This window comes from Lissotriton vulgaris, chromosome 7 (genome assembly GCF_964263255.1).
Source record: "Lissotriton vulgaris chromosome 7, aLisVul1.2, whole genome shotgun sequence".
NCBI lineage: Eukaryota > Metazoa > Chordata > Amphibia > Caudata > Salamandridae > Lissotriton > Lissotriton vulgaris.
In genome coordinates this window covers 701,296,844-701,316,630 of record NC_141695.1, presented here as the reverse complement: position 1 = coordinate 701,316,630, position 19,787 = coordinate 701,296,844, and the positions used below count along the sequence as shown (strand labels likewise).

Sequence of the window (19,787 nt, the reverse complement as noted above, 5' to 3'; positions counted from 1 at the left end):
TTATTTTCTTAACTGGCAGTAAAATATAATTTAAGAATTGTTTACTGTCATAGTCTCTCTTTCTCAATGGCCGACTAAGTCCTGTTATAGTTCAGTATACAGTGTCAATTTGGCTCGGATGGCATCAGTGAATTTCCCTAGTCGGGCCTCAACTTGAGGTGTTTTAGTAGAGAAGCACAGGTCGGACCCTTCACTGCAACTTTGTAGGCCAAGCAACCTACAAATAGGGAGATTCAAGTGCTGCCTCTCACTGACAGATTTTGGGCAACAGCACAACAAATGGAGCCAGGATTCACAATGGTAATTACAGAGTCGACAAGCCACTGAGTTATCCTGCCGGGCCCAGGTTGAATTAAAATCCGTAATGGGCAAAGCGAGCATCTCATGTAAAAGATTCTTCCCCGGGCAAGGACTGTCAAAGCTTGCTCTAGGTAGGGTTGCGGTGTTCCCATGGTATATGAGGAGTCCAGCGAGGAGAGACCATGTGGACCAGAAAGTAGTGGGAATAACAACCACTCCCTACTTCCGACGCAGGAACGCACTCGATGGCCTCCTTGGCCAAGAGGGCTGTGACTTCCTGCTGGAGAAGCACCAAGTGATCCCCCGACATGCGGTGGCACTGAGGTGGCATGGCTGGAGGGAAGGACTGAAAGGGAAGAGAATAATCCCCTCTGATGATCTTCAACACCCACTTGTCCGATGCAATATCGCGCCAGTGGGGGAGGTGGTGGCGGATCCTGCCTCCCATCGGCGTGGGGTGCTCCACAAAGCTAGGATTAGGAAGGTTTGGAGGTAGAAGCAGCGTGGCGGAGGTGGACTGACCCCCATGCTGATTCCCAAAACCACCCCTGCAGAAGCCGCATCCGCGGCCGCGCTGAGGCTGGTTCTGCCCAGGCTTGCTGAAGGAACATGTCTGAGCGCCCCTGCCGTGTACACGAAAGGAACGAAAACCAGTACTTGCCTGTGGCCCGCGAGTCCTTAAAGCGCTCCAGTTCACGGTCGGCCTTATCACCAAACAGGCGAGTGCCATCAAAGGGCATGTCCATGAGCGAACTCTGGACATCAGGCGAGAACCCAGTAGAACGCAACCAGGCATGGCGATGCAGCGCCACAGTCGTAGAAATCGCCCTGCCCAACGAGTCAGCCGTGTCCAACCCACACCGAATGGCGAACTTAGCCACATCCATAACCTCAGCAATCGCTTGGGAAAGAACAGCCTGAACCTCCTCAGGACCCTAAGGGCAAGACCAGAGCCACGGTACGCGATACCACATGGGAATAGCGGCCCAATAGGCAGGCGGTGTTCACCGACCGTAGCCCAAAGCTGGCAGAGGAAAAGCACTCTGTGAAGTCGAGGCTTGGATACCAGACTCTCAGGCGTCATGTGGGTGGTAAGGAAGGCAGGGTCATCAGGCGGCGGGCAGTGACGCTTGGTGACATTCTTATCTACAGGGGCCCCTGTGGCCAGCCACGACCAAGTACCCAACTGCACGTCAGTGAGGGCGTCATTGAAGGGAAGCAGCGGTTCCGACGATGTAGACGCTGTCTGAAGCACCTCGGTGAGGAGGTTAGTCTTAAGGGACACCGTAAGAAGGTCTAGGTTGAGGACATCAGCAGCCAGACTGAGCACCACTGTGTAGGAAGCGCCCTCCTCTATCGTGGGCGGAGGAGAGGCAAACCCCGGGTCAGAAGAGACATCCCGGTCACCTGCGTCCTCCAGATCATCCACCCAGTCCTGCTCGGATCGGAGTCATACTGACGAGCTAGAGGGTCCTCGGACCCGTCCCAATCATACTCCACCTCCGTTACCGGAGGAGCAGACCGCAGCGGCGGGGCCGGCACCGGAGGAGGGACGAACGCATCGGGAACGGTGCCGGATTGAGCGGGGCCTGCGCCGTCTACCAATGCAGATCCGAGGCAGGAATTAAATGGCCCCCGAACCGGGGCAAGGGTTGAACGAACTGTACCCACTGCGGAGCCGAGGGCTGCGCCGGAACCGGCAGTGCCGGACCTTGTGGCGCCGGAGCCAACAGGATCCTGTTGCGCCGAGGCTGGTCCGCCGGCGGGCCAACAAGATCTGGACACGGGACCGTGGGGCCCGAAGGCGCACCAGCGGGGGCCAGAGGGCTGAAAAGGCAGTCCGTGGTGGCAAGAAATCACCGACAGACCTGGGAAAGGTGGGTAGACCGTGGGAATCCCAGGCTCCAAAGGAGCCGCAGGGGCAGAATCCCTGTCCCCCTCCTCCGCATCTGAGGACCGACGGGGGGACGCCGGAGAGCGAACAATCATCTTTGAATTCTTTTTATGTCGTCGCTTACCGGTATCCGAGGGGGAAGACTTGGTGCCCGATGAGCGACGACTGCGGCCCGGCATCCCTATGTGCACCAGGAGAAAAAGAGGGAAGAAAAAAAGTCTCAAAACAGTAGTCAAAAAGTGACTAAGGTACGTGCTCTATCCGGATTTGCGCTTGCTGGTGTGGAAAAATAAAACTGATATTGGCGTGCAGGGGTGGTGCCTAAGTAGTCTCTGTGACGTCATCTCGGCGCTTACGACGCCAGCGACGGACGCGCTGGGGTACTGCTAGCAAAACTTTCCGGATCCAGTCTGACGCCGGGGGATATTCTAAGGTAAGGAATCTATCACTAACGTGTCTCTTTCAGATTCACAGTTCAATGGGTTGCCAGAAGGCTGCAACTCACTGAGATTAGGTGGGACTTCTTAGTCGGTGGATTGTGTAGGGTAATAGCACTCCCGGGAAATACGCAGCGAGTATGTACTAATGTACAATTATGATTGTGGTGCATAAGGATGGGGAGAGCTACCCGTCTCCCCAATGTGTGGATAACCACTGATAAACCAAAACAAGGGTTGGTCAAGCAACCCTTGACAAATCTTTATCATTAATAAGGATCGGACCATCAGCTTGACTTGTTTGAATGTCATGATGAAGGGGAAGGGCCTTATACAGTATTCCAATCTCAACAAAAGAAAGCCTAGTATGTAGATCTTTAACAACGAGAGGAAAGAAGGAAGCCTGAAGGATGACCATGGGTGGATACATGCAGAAAATAGCCTAGTAAGTGCATGTGCTCCAACAAACAATTTTCCATCTTTTCAACTGATAAGACAGATTTCTGCTTCCAAACAGTGAATTGGGAATTTAAAAAAAAAAAAAAAAGAGTACAAATATTTTTGTTTGTTTAATGCACATTTAGTCAATACATACCCTGGACATTGAGCACTCTTTCCACACTGACTTCCGATAACCTTTTTTTACGCAACTCTGCTCGAATTCTGAACACTTGATCAGCATATGGGGTAACAACTCCAATGCTACTGTCATCTAGTTTGCCCCAAGCTACTGGCCATTTTCTCCTCAGTTCTTCAACACGTTCTACAATTTCAAACACCTGTGAAGGATGCAATATATAAAACACAAGTTATTTAGTTTGTGAGAATTCTGCATGTCAGTCCCTATTCTGTTTCACTCACAAGTGGGTATAGTACCTGAAAAAGTGGTAGAGATGCATGTTGTTAGAAGCTAAAGAACCAGTTACCCATTGATAGAATGCTGTTTCACACCCTCTGAACTTACGTTCAAACTCACTTCCAGAACTAAAAAGGGGAGCATCTATTATCAAGCAAGAGTTATAGGAAGGTGTATAAACACTTGAAAATGAAGGCAGCTGTTAGACTAGAGTACAAGTGCTAAGCTATGCTTTGGATAAAAGCTAACTGATAAGGCGAGACTCAAAAACAGAAAAGCAAATGGGAAAATTGCAGCAGCAATAATGAATATTTATTCTATTAAGGGATTTACGAAAATTGTTCACCATGGAGATCAGAAATTACATACAGGTCTGTGTAAAGTGATTTGGGGCTGCTTTATATGACATTTACTTTAATGAGGAATTAATGCATTAAAACAAGCTTGGGGGATCCATTACATAACTTCTGGCTTCACTGAACCTTTGATGTTGCAAAAGAAAAAAAAACTAGAATTAAGAAATTTCTGATAAAACAGATAAAGCATACTTCATAGTTTCCTAAGGTATAACACGCAGTAAGCCACTCAAGGAGATATTACCACTGTCATTATTGGGTATTAGGGATATATACGAGGTGTTTTTTCGTTAAGTTCAATGAGCCACCCATGAGACCCATATGATTGGAAAATATGAAGTGGACATTAACCCATTCCCACATGTAAAAACTACTACAGATTCATGGATGGAACAGATACACATGCGCTTGAATAAACCATCAATTTCAGAAATGGTGGTTATTTATTATGTTTTAGTTATTCATTAACTTTTTTTAACCAGCAGATTTTATTGATACACATATATATATATATAGCTTGTTTACATATATGTGTCTACTTTTCATCCAATTGTTATACATGCTGATTTATTTTGACAACTTTTACACGTTTCATGTCATCATCAGCATTATTTTATAACTCCAAAAAATTATTCTTCTCTGTGCTGCTATCAAACGCTTTAGGTTTGTTTCTCACTTAGAAGTTTGTTTTGTATTGTAGACTCTGTTCTTTGCAGTTTGCAGTTTGTGGGTCATGCTCTCAGTCCTAGCTTACATTGTTGTTCTCTTCAGGTATGGTTCTTGTTATTTCCGCTGCTTATATATTTCCTTTCCTATTACTTTGGTTTACTGTGGTAGGTTACCCTCCTTGGGATCCTTTACCACAAACGCATTTACTCGCTTGTACTGTCTATGGTTCCCACACACCTATTCAAAGCTTTTATTGTGTTTATCTCAGTCCCTGTGAATTTCACTATTTCTGCTTTCCACTTTGTCACCATTGGGTAGGTTATTTCCAATTCCTTAATATAGATGTTTTGCCAGCAGCAGTGATAATTTGAATTCTCATTCATTTTTTGCCTTGTTGTGTAACGGCAAGACATCCAATAAACAAGTTATCAGATTACTTTTGTCCCTTCTACCAGTTAGTTCCATCAGGATGGGGCTCACATTCTCCAAGTACTCAAGTAATTTAGTAGATGGCCATAAGGTGCTTCTCCATCTCCACATATGGGAAGTAAAGATGTAAAAGTATGGGGTCAGGTATGTTTGATGGAGTTAATTAAATTGTATGTACTGGAATCTGGAGTTAAGGTTGGCAATACCTAAATACGTGCGGAAATGTAAAAAACAGTGTGTTATGGTCATGAATGAAGTTATATAAATAGGGAGAATGCAGTCTGAGGTGATACAAAAGGGATAGTACAGTAATGGTGTCACACATGAGGATCTCAAATGTTCACAATTGCGAGCGGAAATGACAACCTTGTGCTAGTGGAAACCATAGAGATTTTTAATAAAGGACATAAAAAGTGACTCCAAACTTTTTCGTGAGATAACAACCAAAGTGTGTGTGGATAAAAAAAGTAAAACTAATTAATCACAAGCATGGCTACCAACATTAAAAATCATGTATGGGGGCAATGTCAAAACCAGGTAGAAGGATTAAAAAATAAAACTAACACTAGCACAAGGTGTCATTTCCGCTCACAATTGTGAACATTTGATATCCTCATGTGTGACACCGTTACTGTACTATCCTTTTTGTATCAGCCCTAGCCCTGAAGAGTCACGGGTGATTGCCCGATTTGACGAAACACGTGTCGGCTGGTTTCATGTGCGTTGGATCTCCTTTGATAGGAGTATCACTTTGACCTAGAAAGACTAATAGAAAGTACTATTTGTGTGCGATCTTATCTTTATTGACGTATGTGATTACCCTCACAGAAAGATAAATTTTCTTGTGTGCTCTGGACCTTGTTTAAGATCTTGAGTGGTGTACAGCGAGGAGCTTGAGGAACTGCTCCTTTAAGGCTTTGGCGTACATGCAATGGTAGTTGCCGCAGGTCTCGGCATGAAGGTTGGGCTTCAAGCATGAGAGGCACACCAAATGTGGGTCTGTCACCGACCTCTGTCGCTTAAACCCAGGTTTCCTAGTGGATATCCTTATGCCCCAGGAGACAAGGTCTTGAAAAAACTTGACCCAAAGTCAAAAAAGGGTCAGTCAAAAACAGACTGGGGTTAACTATTCTCAAATGTGCACTGAAAGAAGAGAACTGACAGAGCGCTGGTGTGGCGCCTATATAGGCACTATGCACATCACCAGCACGGACGACGACGCCATGCGGAGCCAAACAACGTCACCAACCAGCGAACAGGGGTACTGCTCACCAAAAATTTTGAGATCCAGTCTGATGCCTGGGGAATTCTATGGTAAAGCATCTCCAACTAGGAGTTCTCATCAGATTTTGTCCTTTAGCAGCAGAGCATTCAAAGGGCTATGATCCAAGTTGGGTCGAAGTCGTCCATACTTCTTCTGTATGAGGAAATTGTGAGAATAACAACCTGTACCTCTTTCCAGTAATGTGAATCTTTGGAAAGTAAAGCTTGCATCTCCTGCATTAGAATGGACAGGCACTCCTCCGAGAGCCAGTATGGTGTGGGAGGAAGGTTTGGTGGAGCAGAAAGAAACAGTGGAGTATAACCAAGCTGAACAATCTGTAGGACCCATCTGTCATATGTGTTGTATTGCCACTTTGTGAGAAAGTAATGGATTCTGCCTCCCGCAGGGTGGTTGTGCATTGCTTAAGACAAGCTTAAGTGGCTTGAAAGCTATTGGCAGAAGGGAGGGGGAGGAAAGAACTAATATCCTGGATGACCTGCTCAATGCCTGCTAGATGCACGTCCTCAGCCATGAAGGGGCAGGGTGACTGCAGAGTGGGCTGGGGAGACTGGCACTGCCTGTATGCCAAATCCCTGAAAAAGTTTCAGAATTTCTAACTGACGAGGAAACTGTCTGACAGGGGTCAAAAGACCCAGAGTGTGTGTCATGGCCTTACTCTCTTTAAAGTGCATTAGGGTCAAATCAGCTTTACTGCCGAACAGACCTGAGCCATCAAAAGGCATATGCATCTCATGAGAAATCTGTGGATCGCATCCACGCAGGGTAGCAGAGCACCACACTGATGCAATCCACCTGGTCCAAACAATTAGTAGTATCAATGTTAGCACAAATCTCTTACTTGGAAGCATTCTGACCATCCAGAATTGATGTAGCCATGTCACAGAGGGTGTGCTTATATCAGCACAATAAACAAAACTGCATAGACTGGGCTCACAGCTTGGCTGGTCACGGAGAACATGTGTTCCCCAAACACCTTAAACCTCTTTGACTCCTTGTCTGGAGAAGTCGTACAGAATCTATTGGGGTTCATCTTGCTGGTGAAAGCCTTGACCACCAGACTTTCTGTAGTAGTATGCTGTGTTAGAAACGCAGGTTCAGCAGGAGTCGGACTACAGTGTCTGCCTAGTGAACACAAATGGAATTTTGACCAAGTGCCCATAAGGGCATCCGTAAGGGCTTCACAGAATGAAAGTAAGGGCTCAGATGAGGCAGGGACAGGGTGTAAAACAAAACCTCAATAAGGACATTTGTCTTCACTTCAGCTGAAAGCAGTTGTACGTCCAAGCGCTCAGCTGTACATCTGATTACTACTGCAAAGGAAGCACTCTCTTCTGTTAAGGGGACTCATGAGGAAACTTCAACCCTGTGTCAGTGGAAATATAAAACCACTGGTGTCTTCTAAGTTCATATAATAGCGGTCTTTATCGTAGGGGATTGGGGGAAGGGGTAGAAATCATCCCCGTCATCTCTGAGTCCGAGACAGACCTAAAACAACAGTGCAGCCTATGAGGGGACCTTTGTGGTAGTGGTAGCACAGGATCAGACTCAGGCTGTATGTAGCAGATTCAGAGCCGTACATCAGTCGGTACCAAATTCCAATCCAGCGTTGGAAACGATGTTGATGAAGGAGGAACTGACACAAGCCTCGGACGTGCTTAATCTCTGATAAATCAAAGGGGTTCTGACCGCACTAAGGATGGATTCGCTGGTGGTAATCTGACTAGGAGCCCCTGTGGATCCCTGGGGTCCGAAGGCATTACAGATGGAGCCGGAACAGTGCCAAAGATATGCAGCATGGTCTTCCTAAAAGATTCTACCTGCTGGGGCACCGCTGATGGCAGGGGAAACTTTGGTGCATAGGGGTACTGTGGAATTGGATTCTAAACCGGATATTGGGAATAAGTTTGATCGGCATCTTTACGTCGTTGTGACTTCTCTTTTCATAGAGTCACGGGAGGGGGGTGAGTCCTTTGTTCGTCTTCTTGTGCTTCTGCTTAGACTTATCTGAGGACTTTGACCATGAGGATGACTTCATGAATGAGCAGGTCCACACCCTCAACTCGAAGTGGGAGCAAGCCTTATACTAGGCGGTCTTTTTTCCTATGTTTAGCGAAGTACAGCTTTGCAGTTCCAGACCACATTTGGGTAGGAGTGTTAACTTATTGCAAAACATTTAATTGTGGCCCCACCATAACCTCAAAGACACGCCTTGCGCAGATTTCTAACCAACATCTGTTTTTTGCCGTCATGGCATGGTTTGAAGCCTGTCGTTTTATGAGGGTGCATTGTTACCTTTCACACCAAATTCATTTTTTTGGGTTATCGAAAACTTAAGAAAGTGGGATTAGAGCTGCAGAACCACTTTTGAAGTCACCGAAAGAAAGAAATTTACATAAGCATGCAAGGGAGGGTATAATACATGAAGCTCCACTCCATCACTTTTGGGCTAGAAAGAAGTGCAAGCAGAGCTGCACGATGTCACCTAGCGGCAAGTGGGATCACTGCTATGAAAAGCTTCCAGATCCAGTAAGATGACTGGGGAATATTCTAGAAGTGAGAAATCTGTCAAGAGAAGTACCCAATAAAAATATATTGCTTGAAGGGAAACTAAATGGTTTCTTACCTGTAGGAGTAGTTTTGCAGCTTAAATTAATTTTGAGATTCACATGCTGTGCATTATTCCGCCATCTACTGGTTGGGTCTGGAATTTTCCTTTGTATTAGTAGGCTTTCTTCACTATTTATTCATTTTTGTTGGGTATCAACTGTCCCTTCATTAGGTGCCTAATCCATCCTCTACTGACATCATATTCCCTTCCAGGAAGATCCCATGCATGGTCATCTTCGGATTCTTTTTTGTTCATTTTGCTCCATCTTCTGGGGAAGAGGTGGGTGGGTCACATGTGAATGCAGACAATACTTCAAGCTGCAAACTACTCCTATGGGTAATAAACCATTTCATTTTACAACTTGAATCTTTCCTGGATTCACATGCTGTGCATTGATTTTTTTAGTGTTGTAGGAGGCCAGCTTCGTATATTTTGCACACTTATTCAAGTGATGTACCTTACACTAATCCAGACAACCCTTATGGTGATTGTAGTGTTCTTTGAAGACCATAGAAAGATCTCAAAGCGGTAGCTGTGGAGAGCAGCCTTCTAGCTTATCTTGGAGTGGAAAGCAGCTTTTATTTAGCAACTTTAATCAATAGTGTTAGTTTAATGAAAAAGAACCACACAGTGTTTATATAAAATAAGTCTACTCATAGCACAACAGAATCACTAACACATTGGTATATCTCCTAGCTGGAGATATGAGCACAATACACAAGAATACTTTATAATAATTAGGTAAGTAGAACAAATATACTCTAGTCTCCAGGGGGAGACCAAACCATATATTAAGTAAGTGGAATGCAAACTGCAAAGGATAACGGGACTTGGGTCAGAAGGAGCTGGGGACACAAGGAACGACCCAAGTAAAGTACCAAGGACACCCCACGGAGGAATGTGCAGAGGGGAAACATAAGTGCATGCCCAATGGAAGTCAATGGAGAAGTCACAGTTGCTGTTTTAAATCAGAAGGACCCATCCAGGAGGACCCAGAAGAAATCCTTTGGAAGACAGAAAGTTGGAGAGCCACCCCACACGTGGATGCCCCACCCACAAGGTTACCTGTACCAGGAAGATGGGTGCATAGGGGTGAAGTGATGTTGGAACTGTCATAGACAACAATTGGAGAAGACTGTGAAGGAGTCCAGTGGAATCCAAGGGTAGATTTTTAAAGAGCAGGACCTGCAAGCAAATTGGACAGAGTCTATGCCACTCGGAGGTGACCAGAAGGCACGGAAGCACAATGCCCACTGATGTCGAGTAGTACTGAAGAGATCAGGGTAACATTGTTGCTGCAGCCATGAAGACCAGGCGATGCGGAGGAAGACCAGGAGCCATGCACGAGCTGTCTAGGTGGTCAGTGTCCAGCTGGAGCACCAACAAGCCTTGGTAGCCGTAACTGGCTTGGAGAACTAAAAGGAGTAAAAGTTGGGACCAGCAAGGTCCAAGGGACTCACCAAGTGCAGGAGAGTCAAAGAAGGCCCCGAGCAAGCAGGGGTGCATCCTGAAGGTAGACCCTTAAGAGGACACACAAGCCAGAGGCACAGGGGTCATTAGAGGGCCTCAAGCAGCTCATCAAAGTCGGAGGCCTATGACGCAGGGAGGACTCTGTTCTCTGGGAATGGGGGGCTGGAGGCCAGAGCTTCTTGCAGCCCGAAGACCTCTGGAGTGCAGTGCCCACCAGCCTTGGTAAGTCGATGCGTTGCATATGGGTTCAGTTCCAGCAGCCCCAACAAGGGATACTGCCCTCCAAATTGCAAGGAAGACAGGTCAGGCCTCTAGGGAGCCACAGAACCACCGCCTGTGCTGCTGAGCCTTGGGATGTCCGTGGGACTTCAGGAGCAGCAGACCGGTCAGCTTTGCTGAGGTGCCTACAGATGCAAGGGAGGGCCTCCTTCACTCCAAGGGACATTTCTTCAGGTGTCTTTGATGCCCACAGTTCTCTAGGAGATTCTGGATGAAAGCACAGACTACGCAGAAGACTTCAACAGTGAGACTAGGAGCAGCAGGAGTCTTCCTAGGTACATTCTTGGTTCCAGTCGGAGTAAAACGAAGTCCAAGTGTCCAGGCGATTGAAGAGTGGCATATTTTCAGGGTGGAGTCTGGTCCCACGACACATCTGAGGTCCCACAACACATCTAAGGACCCACCAACAGGGGAGCCCTTAAATACCCTAAGGAAAGGGTCCCTCCCAGAGGAGGGGCTGGGAAGACGGGAGGATACTCCCCTGTCCTTTGTCAAGTTTCACACCAGAGTGTGAACCAAGGGATCCCGAACTGCCTCAATCTGGAGTATGCAAGGAGGGCACCAAATGCGCCCTTCAAAGCAGTCTAGTGGTGCTGCAAAGCGTCCTACCCCAGACCAATACACTACATCCTGTCTAGGAGGTAGTCACAACTCCCTGTGACAGGAAACCTATTGTTCTACCTTCCCCTGCTCGACCATCAGCAGCAGGAGGGCAGAATAGTGTCTGTGGCCGGCAGCAGCACTAGCTTGCTGGCGGACACTGAAAGGTTGTTAACGGGAGTACAGGAGGGTCCCCATGGGAGACCCGCAGTAAATGGGATCATACTTCCAGTACCAGACACAGTGATGGGGTATGATTCCAACGTGTTTAATACCAAATATGACCAGGTTCGGTGCAGCCACTATATAGTTCGAAATCTCGTAATGACAGATGTCCACTATATCCCTTAAAATGACTGACTGCACTTACCAAGCCCGGAGAATCGACTCTGGTAGTTAAAGTGTGCTCTACTCATGCAGAGGCACGTGCACACTTCTAACCAAGCACCCTGCCCTTAGGACTGAAGAGCCGACTACAGGAGTGACTTATAGGTTTTAAGTGCAGTGACCTCAGTTATAAGGAAACTTATCTGTTGTTGTGAGAAGTTGGCCTGATATGTAGTGCTCACTATTCTAGTGATCACTGTGTATCATTCCAAACAACCCTTATTGATGATTGGTTGTAAGTCAACCTTATAGACCAGCTATCCTAGTAGCATGGACAAGAGCAGTCTTTAGGCTAAACTCTAGAGGGCGTGTTAAGCCAGCTGTTATACCATCACATATACCCCTTGAACACCAAGTGAAAGGACACCACACAAGTTGTTATGAAAATAAAAGGATATTTATTTATAACAAGTCTACCCTGATCTCTTTATGAGTCAGGGGGCTAAGCACACAACAAAACTCTTAAGAAAATACTTCAAGTTGCACAATTTACACAAATGCCTGAGGGGCACGAAAAACCATATACTACAAAAGTGGAATGCAAAATACTAGCAGGTAAGTAACAAGATCCAGAGGCTTTATAATCGCTAGGACTACACTACTGAACCTTCAGGTTAGGAGCAGGAGGCCTAGGGAGATCGGGTGCAGAGTGTGCACTCTCACGCGGGATGCGGGACAAAGTCTATGGATGCTAGATTTTGTAAAGTTAGTGTTATCGGACGAATCCGACTAGTTAGGCTGAAAAAAGGATCTGGACACTTAGATAGTGAACCTACGTTGGAGCACCGAAATGCTCAGGTTACCTAGCCCAGGGGCTGCATAGGGTTCAAAAGACGTCGGGAATCCTCGTTACAGTCTATGGAGCCTGAAAGAAGAAGTTGCTGGCAGGCGACCAGTGATGAAGTTCGATGTGATCCAAGCCTGGATCGATGATGGAGACGACCTGAAAGCAGAGGGAACTCAGTTCTTAATAACTAGCCAGTGATTAGGTGGGCACCAGGATGACACCGGATGAAGTCACCTCGACCAGGTGAGTGGGCGACGCTGGGCTCTGCAGTCTCTCGGACCAGGAGGCGTTGTCGACGACCAGGATGGAGGTGCGAGCTGTCCCACGAAGGTGTCTGCTGTCGGCGATGCTGGACCCAGGATTGGGGCAACAAACCTTGGCAAAGGCAAGCCCACGCGGTGGACTCAAGATGGCGCCTGGAGTTGACCAGGAGGGTCCGGGGTGCTCCTCTGTTGGAGGGGAGCAAGGGCCAGTCTGGAGCAACCAGACCAGCGATGGAAGTGTCTTGGTTCGTCGTCAGGAGGGCCACAAGCCAGCAGGCAAGTAGCCGGACAACGCGGTGAGCAGCAAAGAGCAGAAGGGCCCCACGCAGATCTCGTGGATGCTGGGGGGCTGGACTTCGGTGCTGGAGCTGCTCAGGGTTAGGGCTTCTCAAACCCCAAAGCACTCACTCGAGGATCCCTCGGCGGTCGTGCTGGATAAGCGTTGTGCAGTTTTGAAGATGGCCGGTCCCTTCAGGTCTCGTCACACCCACGAATCTCAGCTGGGCTGATGATGCAGGTAGAGGTCAGAGATACCAGGGAATCCGGGTCTTGTCGAGCTGGGCAGTCTTGATCCGGAGGATGGACTTACAGCAAACCGCGATGCTTAGATGGTGCCTGCGGGTGCAGGGTGGCTACTCCTTAGCCACAAGGGAGAGTCTTCAGAAATAGTCAAGAGTCCTTTCGTGGAAAGTAGTCAAGATTCAGAATTATCTAATTTGGGAAGGGGGCCTGCTCCTACCTTTATTCAAGAAAAAGGGGCAGGCACGCGACTAGGTCCTGCCCATGGGTGGGACCAGGAGGGGGGTGGTTACACCCCTCTCCCTTCTCCGGACTTTCCCCAGCTCAGGGGCTGGTGTGCCCCTGGAACTGGTTCAAACCGGCAGATGCATAGTGAGCACCGGGGTGCCACTTGCAGTCACCTTCCATTCAGCCCTGCCTACCTGGGATACACAAAACCCTGTCTGGGATGGTGCTAGCACCGCCCCCGACAGGAAACCCTTTGTCCAAGCTCTCCTCGCTGGAAGGACTCCCAGCAGCAGGAGGTCAGACTTGTGTCTGTGGTGGCAGCATCCATTTTGTGATGCTGAGGCTCGAGTTAACTTTAACCGGGGTTCACAGTTACATACATGTTGTGTCCCTCTAGAAGGGTGGAATGCTAACCCCGTCGCCAGAATTGGCGAGGGGTTAGTATTCCAATTCGTATGACACCTTACTCGACATGTTTTGATAAAGCGATACCAAAGATAGCAAATAACCGCGAGGATTATAATGCACTTAAGAGTATATGGTACGCGTTATCATGGAACAGCTATTAGGACTTGGTTCCGCAAGCTGCAGACGGGCTCAGCTCATGCCAGAGCACCATCTCACATAATTCCAAGCACTCTGCCTTCAGGATTGTTAAGGCCTGCCATAGGAGTGACTGATAGGAATACATGTGTCCATTTTAGGGTTAGATATAGGAATACTATATCTAAAGCAAAGGGTGATTACACCACCTTGCCCCAGCTGGCGTGCAGCCAGTTGTGTCAGATTTGGATGGCCAGCCAGGGGTGGCATAATACATGCTGCAGCCCCTGGTAGGCCCTGGGTACCTAAGGTACACTGTACAGGGACTGATAAGGTGACGCAGTATCCAATTAGATATGTACCTAAGGTACATGGAATCCATTTTACAGAGAGAGAGTAGTAGGCCTGGGGCCCTGAATAGCAGGGTCCCAGGTCAACTAAGTCGAAAAACCAGCAAAACACAAGGCAAAAAGTTGGGGGTAACCATAGTCAGATATCCACCTTCCTACAGTTGTGAGTGGTGCAAGTACCAACTCACACAAGCTGCAATGGCAGGCCTGTAGTCACAGTACAAGTGGACTCTGATGGGTGGCACAATACATGCTGCAGCCCATGGGAGACACCTGGTGTACCTATGCCCTGGGTACCTTAGTACCATATACTAGGGACTTATAAGGGTACACCAGTAGCCAATTGTGGAGGTACCAAAGTACTTAACAGAACAAATTTAGGGGAGAGAGCAGAGTTGTTGGGGTCCTGATTAGCAGGATTCCAACAGACAAGGTAAAAAACACACAGACACCAGGCAAAACGTGGGGGTAACCATGAAAGCAGATCCTACTTTCCTACAAGCGTTTTTTTTTTCCTGTGGTGGTCTGGTTGAAGATGAGTTTGAGCTTTCTAAATACGTTTTTTAATACTCTGTCTCCCTTGAGCTATATATATATATATATATATATATATATATATATATATATATATATATATATATATATATATATACATACATACATACATACATACACACACACACACACACACACACACACACACACACACACACACACAATAGTGCTTTGTGAATGTGCGCTCTGATGAACAAATCTGCCAGGCAAATATCCTGCAATGGTACATTTGCCAGAAAGGCTATTATAGCTCCTTTCTTACGTGTAGTGTACCCTTTTGGTTGGTTTTGTGTGACACATTTGTATTGTTTGTGTGATCCATCTTGAGAATGTATTTTTTGTAACTGGTTCCTCCTTGCTATTGCTTGCGAAAGACACATAGAGGTGTTTTCCCTTCCTAATTGGTCTCATCTTCTCCATATAGTGCATTATTGCTCTTCAGGTGTCCAGCTTGTGTAGTACTCTTTACACTTAAGTGTTTGGTTCCTGGAAGAAACTTGTTATTTTAATTGATTGGTTTAAGTGGACATGTGATATGGTAGGGAGTGGGGGTCTGTCCTCATGTGCTATCCTGTCTTTGTGTATTTTCATGTATGGTTCTTGGATTGTGAGCACTTGCAATTCACTTACTTTTCGAAAAGATGTCAGTGCAATTAGGAAAAAAGCAAAATCAAAGGGGATGATGGACGGAGTGTTGACCATTGCAACCACTCACCCCCAGTCAACTGATCTGGGTTTATTCCATCATCATTCTTTAGCTCACTCCGCCACCCAAGTTCAGACATGACCATATGCAAATCAGTCTGACCCAGAGCCTCATGGGAACAGTCCAGCCCGAACTGCCAAGCCATGTCTTCCCTGGACCAGAAACAAGTATACTGGGACCCGTTTCTGGCTAATCAGCCGTCTTCAGCCAGGATAGCTTGAATCCAGTGGCAAAGTGAGCAAGGGACTCACGTCTTAGCATACCCTGCTAACTTAGGGCGAACAAAGCAAAACCAAAGGGGGATGATAGACGGAGTGTTGAACAATGCACTCACTCTCCCCCAGTCAAATGATCTGGGTTTAATCCATCATTATTCTTTAGCTCACTCCGCCACCCCAGTTCAGACATGGCCATATGCAAATCAGTCTGACCCTGTGCCACATGGGAACAGCCCAGCCCGAACTGCCAAGCCATGTCTTCCCTGGACCGGAAACAACCATCCTGGGACCGGTTTCTGGCTAATCAGCCGTCATCAGCCAGGTTAGCTTGAATCCAGTGGCAAAGTGAGCAAGGGACTCACGTCTGAGAATACCCTGCAATTAGAAAAGCAGTCTCCAGTGTGACAAGTTTTAAAAATTCCTTGTGAAGTTATTCAAAAGGTTTTTATTTTTTATTGTTTTATATAGCACTGGATAGACCCAAGGGTATCAGAGCGATTTACAAGACATGTGACACAGACATGTACAAGACACAGAGACCATCGCATTGGTAGAAGGATTACAGGTTGACCTAGTGTATCTAGAAAGGATAAAAAACATTACAACAATTATATATGTATGTCAGAAAGTTGCACATAATACAACATTATCCATTGTTGACACAATAAATGCTGAATTGGGACAGTGGCCTGTTTCAAATGATCCTATTGAGGTAAGAAGCTCCGGAAGCGAGTTTAAGTATTTGTCCAGCAGTAGTGATTTGAGGTTCAACTTGAAACAAGTATAGGAGGGAATACACCAGAGGGCTTTAAGAAGTGAGTTCCAGATCCATGGAGCGCTACCTGAGAAAACGTTTCTGGAACTATTTTGTTTTCAGTTTGGGAGGGATGAGGAGAAGTGAGTTGGAGCTTCTTAGTACCCGATTATCACCCATTCTCGATAGTTTGTATTCTACATATTTGGGATTTGCAGTGTGAAGGGCTTTGTGGGTGATACAAGCTGTCTTGAAGATGCATCTTCTTTCTAATGGGAGCCAATTGAGACTCTTGAGAGCAGTTAAGATGACAAATCTTTTGGTACCTGTAAGGAGCCTAGCAGCTGCATTAAGTGTTGTTCTTAGAGGTGTAAGGGGGCTTTTCGGGTTCCCAGTGTTTATGGCATTGGTGTAATAAAGTTTTGAGAGGACCAGTGATTACACTATAGTCTTTAGGTGGGGTAAACTGCCAGCAGAAAAGTGTGAGAGAACAGTTAAAAGCCTCCATGCTCTTGACCCATATTTGGATTGGCAATGACTTGTCGTTGGGGGGAAAAGAGTAAAAGGTAGCTTTTATTAGGTTTCAGTTTTACATGCTTACCCACGTTTGTATCTTGTTTAGCTTGATGTTCAGATGGCAGTGCAGGATGATATTTTGTAATAAAGTTGTGTGTCACTGGTGTCTAGGTGGTATTTCACAACCACTTGAGGCAGAAAAGTTGTGAGGGGCTCCATGAAGGGGTTAAAAAGGGCTGCAGCAAGGATGGATCGTTGAGGGACTGGTGTAGGTTGCGAGAGACAGCTGCTGATTTTTATTTATTAAGAGCGATGTTTTAGATAGGATGCAAACCATCTCAAAACTGTACCATTAATAACAGTGTAATTCATGAGGGTCTCAAGTGGGGCTTGGAGATAGACTGTGTCAATTGTCACAGACAGATAGATTAAGAGGCAAGAGTCACCTTTATCTAAGGTTCTGAGAATGTCAACTGATAAGTTGGACATAGCTGTTTCCGTGGTACACCCTTTTCTGAATTCTGATTGGAATGCCACCTTGATGAGTAAGTTTAGGGTGCAAACAGGCCCTGTAGATGCACTACACAATAGATTGTTATTGTCCTCTCCCTAATCAGACAAGTAAGACTTTGTGAAATGAAGCAGCAAGGGAGCAGAGACTCAGGGCATTGCCTGATCTCAAGTCTATCACAATGTGTGCTGGGCTTCTCTCAAGGCCAATTGGTATAAGCAGCCAGGGATGTATCAGCTGTCACAAATCCACACAGCTACTGCTGCCAATTATAAGGCGATTTAGAAAAGGGGGGTGGTGATGAACAGAGTGTCTGAGTTAAACAGACCACTCTTACCCAGTCCAAAGATCAGGGCTTGATCCATCACCGTTATTTATCTCACTGCCCCATCCCAGCTCAGAACCTGGCTATATGCAAATCAGTCTGTCCCTGGCCCAGTGCATCATGGGAACAGGGCAGACTAAACTACCAAGCCAATTCTTCACCAGAAAGGAGACAAGCTACCGGGGACCGGTTTCTGGCATTTCAGCCTTCTTCGGCCCGGCTTGCTTGAATCCTGATGGAGCAGTGAGAAAGGGACTCATGTCTGAGTATACCCTGCCACACCTATAGTGGCCAAAAACGATTTAGAAAAGGGGGGTGGTGATGAACAGAGTGTCTGAGTTAAACAGACCACTCTTACCCAGTCCAAAGATCAGGGCTTGATCCATCACCGTTATTTATCTCACTGCCCCATCCCAGCTCAGAACCTGGCTATATGCAAATCAGTCTGTCCCTGGCCCAGTGCATCATGGGAACAGGGCAGACTAAACTACCAAGCCAATTCTTCACCAGAAAGGAGACAAGCTACCGGGGACCGGTTTCTGGCATTTCAGCCTTCTTCGGCCCGGCTTGCTTGAATCCTGATGGAGCAGTGAGAAAGGGACTCATGTCTGAGTATACCCTGCCACACCTATAGTGGCCAAAAACGATTTAGAAAAGGGGGGTGGTGATGAACAGAGTGTCTGAGTTAAACAGACCACTCTTACCCAGTCCAAAGATCAGGGCTTGATCCATCACCGTTATTTATCTCACTGCCCCATCCCAGCTCAGAACCTGGCTATATGCAAATCAGTCTGTCCCTGGCCCAGTGCATCATGGGAACAGGGCAGACTAAACTACCAAGCCAATTCTTCACCAGAAAGGACAAAAGCTACCGGGGACCGGTTTCTGGCATTTCAGCCTTCTTCGGCCCGGCTTGCTTGAATCCTGATGGAGCAGTGAGAAAGGGACTCATGTCTGAGTATACCCTGCCACACCTATAGTGGCCAAAAACGATTTAGAAAAGGGGGGTGGTGATGAACAGAGTGTCTGAGTTAAACAGACCACTCTTACCCAGTCCAAAGATCAGGGCTTGATCCATCACCGTTATTTATCTCACTGCCCCATCCCAGCTCAGAACCTGGCTATATGCAAATCAGTCTGTCCCTGGCCCAGTGCATCATGGGAACAGGGCAGACTAAACTACCAAGCCAATTCTTCACCAGAAAGGAGACAAGCTACCGGGGACCGGTTTCTGGCATTTCAGCCTTCTTCGGCCCGGCTTGCTTGAATCCTGATGGAGCAGTGAGAAAGGGACTCATGTCTGAGTATACCCTGCCACACCTATAGTGGCCAAAAACGATTTAGAAAAGGGGGGTGGTGATGAACAGAGTGTCTGAGTTAAACAGACCACTCTTACCCAGTCCAAAGATCAGGGCTTGATCCATCACCGTTATTTATCTCACTGCCCCATCCCAGCTCAGAACCTGGCTATATGCAAATCAGTCTGTCCCTGGCCCAGTGCATCATGGGAACAGGGCAGACTAAACTACCAAGCCAATTCTTCACCAGAAAGGACAAAAGCTACCGGGGACCGGTTTCTGGCATTTCAGCCTTCTTCGGCCCGGCTTGCTTGAATCCTGATGGAGCAGTGAGAAAGGGACTCATGTCTGAGTATACCCTGCCACACCTATAGTGGCCAAAATCGATTTAGAAAAGGGGGGTGGTGATGAACAGAGTGTCTGAGTTAAACAGACCACTCTTACCCAGTCCAAAGATCAGGGCTTGATCCATCACCGTTATTTATCTCACTGCCCCATCTCAGCTCAGAACCTGGCTATATGCAAATCAGTCTGTCCCTGGCCCAGTGCATCATGGGAACAGGCTCTCGCGGCAGGCGGCACAGTCCGGCATCGGCTCTCGCGGACTTGATGCAGCGCCAAACTAAGCCACGCCATGTTTCTGG

General features: G+C 47.0%; 1 protein-coding gene across 2 annotated transcripts in view; it reads right to left on the bottom strand.

Annotated features, from left to right (window-relative positions):
* The window catches only part of HELZ (helicase with zinc finger), a 1,742,088-nt gene that overhangs the window by 647,398 nt on the left and 1,074,903 nt on the right, over nt 1-19,787 (bottom strand). For both annotated transcript variants that reach the window (XM_086930935.1, XM_086930936.1), the window contains exon 21: nt 3,227-3,410. In XM_086930935.1, the coding sequence (XP_086787061.1) occupies nt 3,227-3,410 (184 nt within the window). The remainder of the gene's footprint in view (nt 1-3,226; nt 3,411-19,787) is intronic.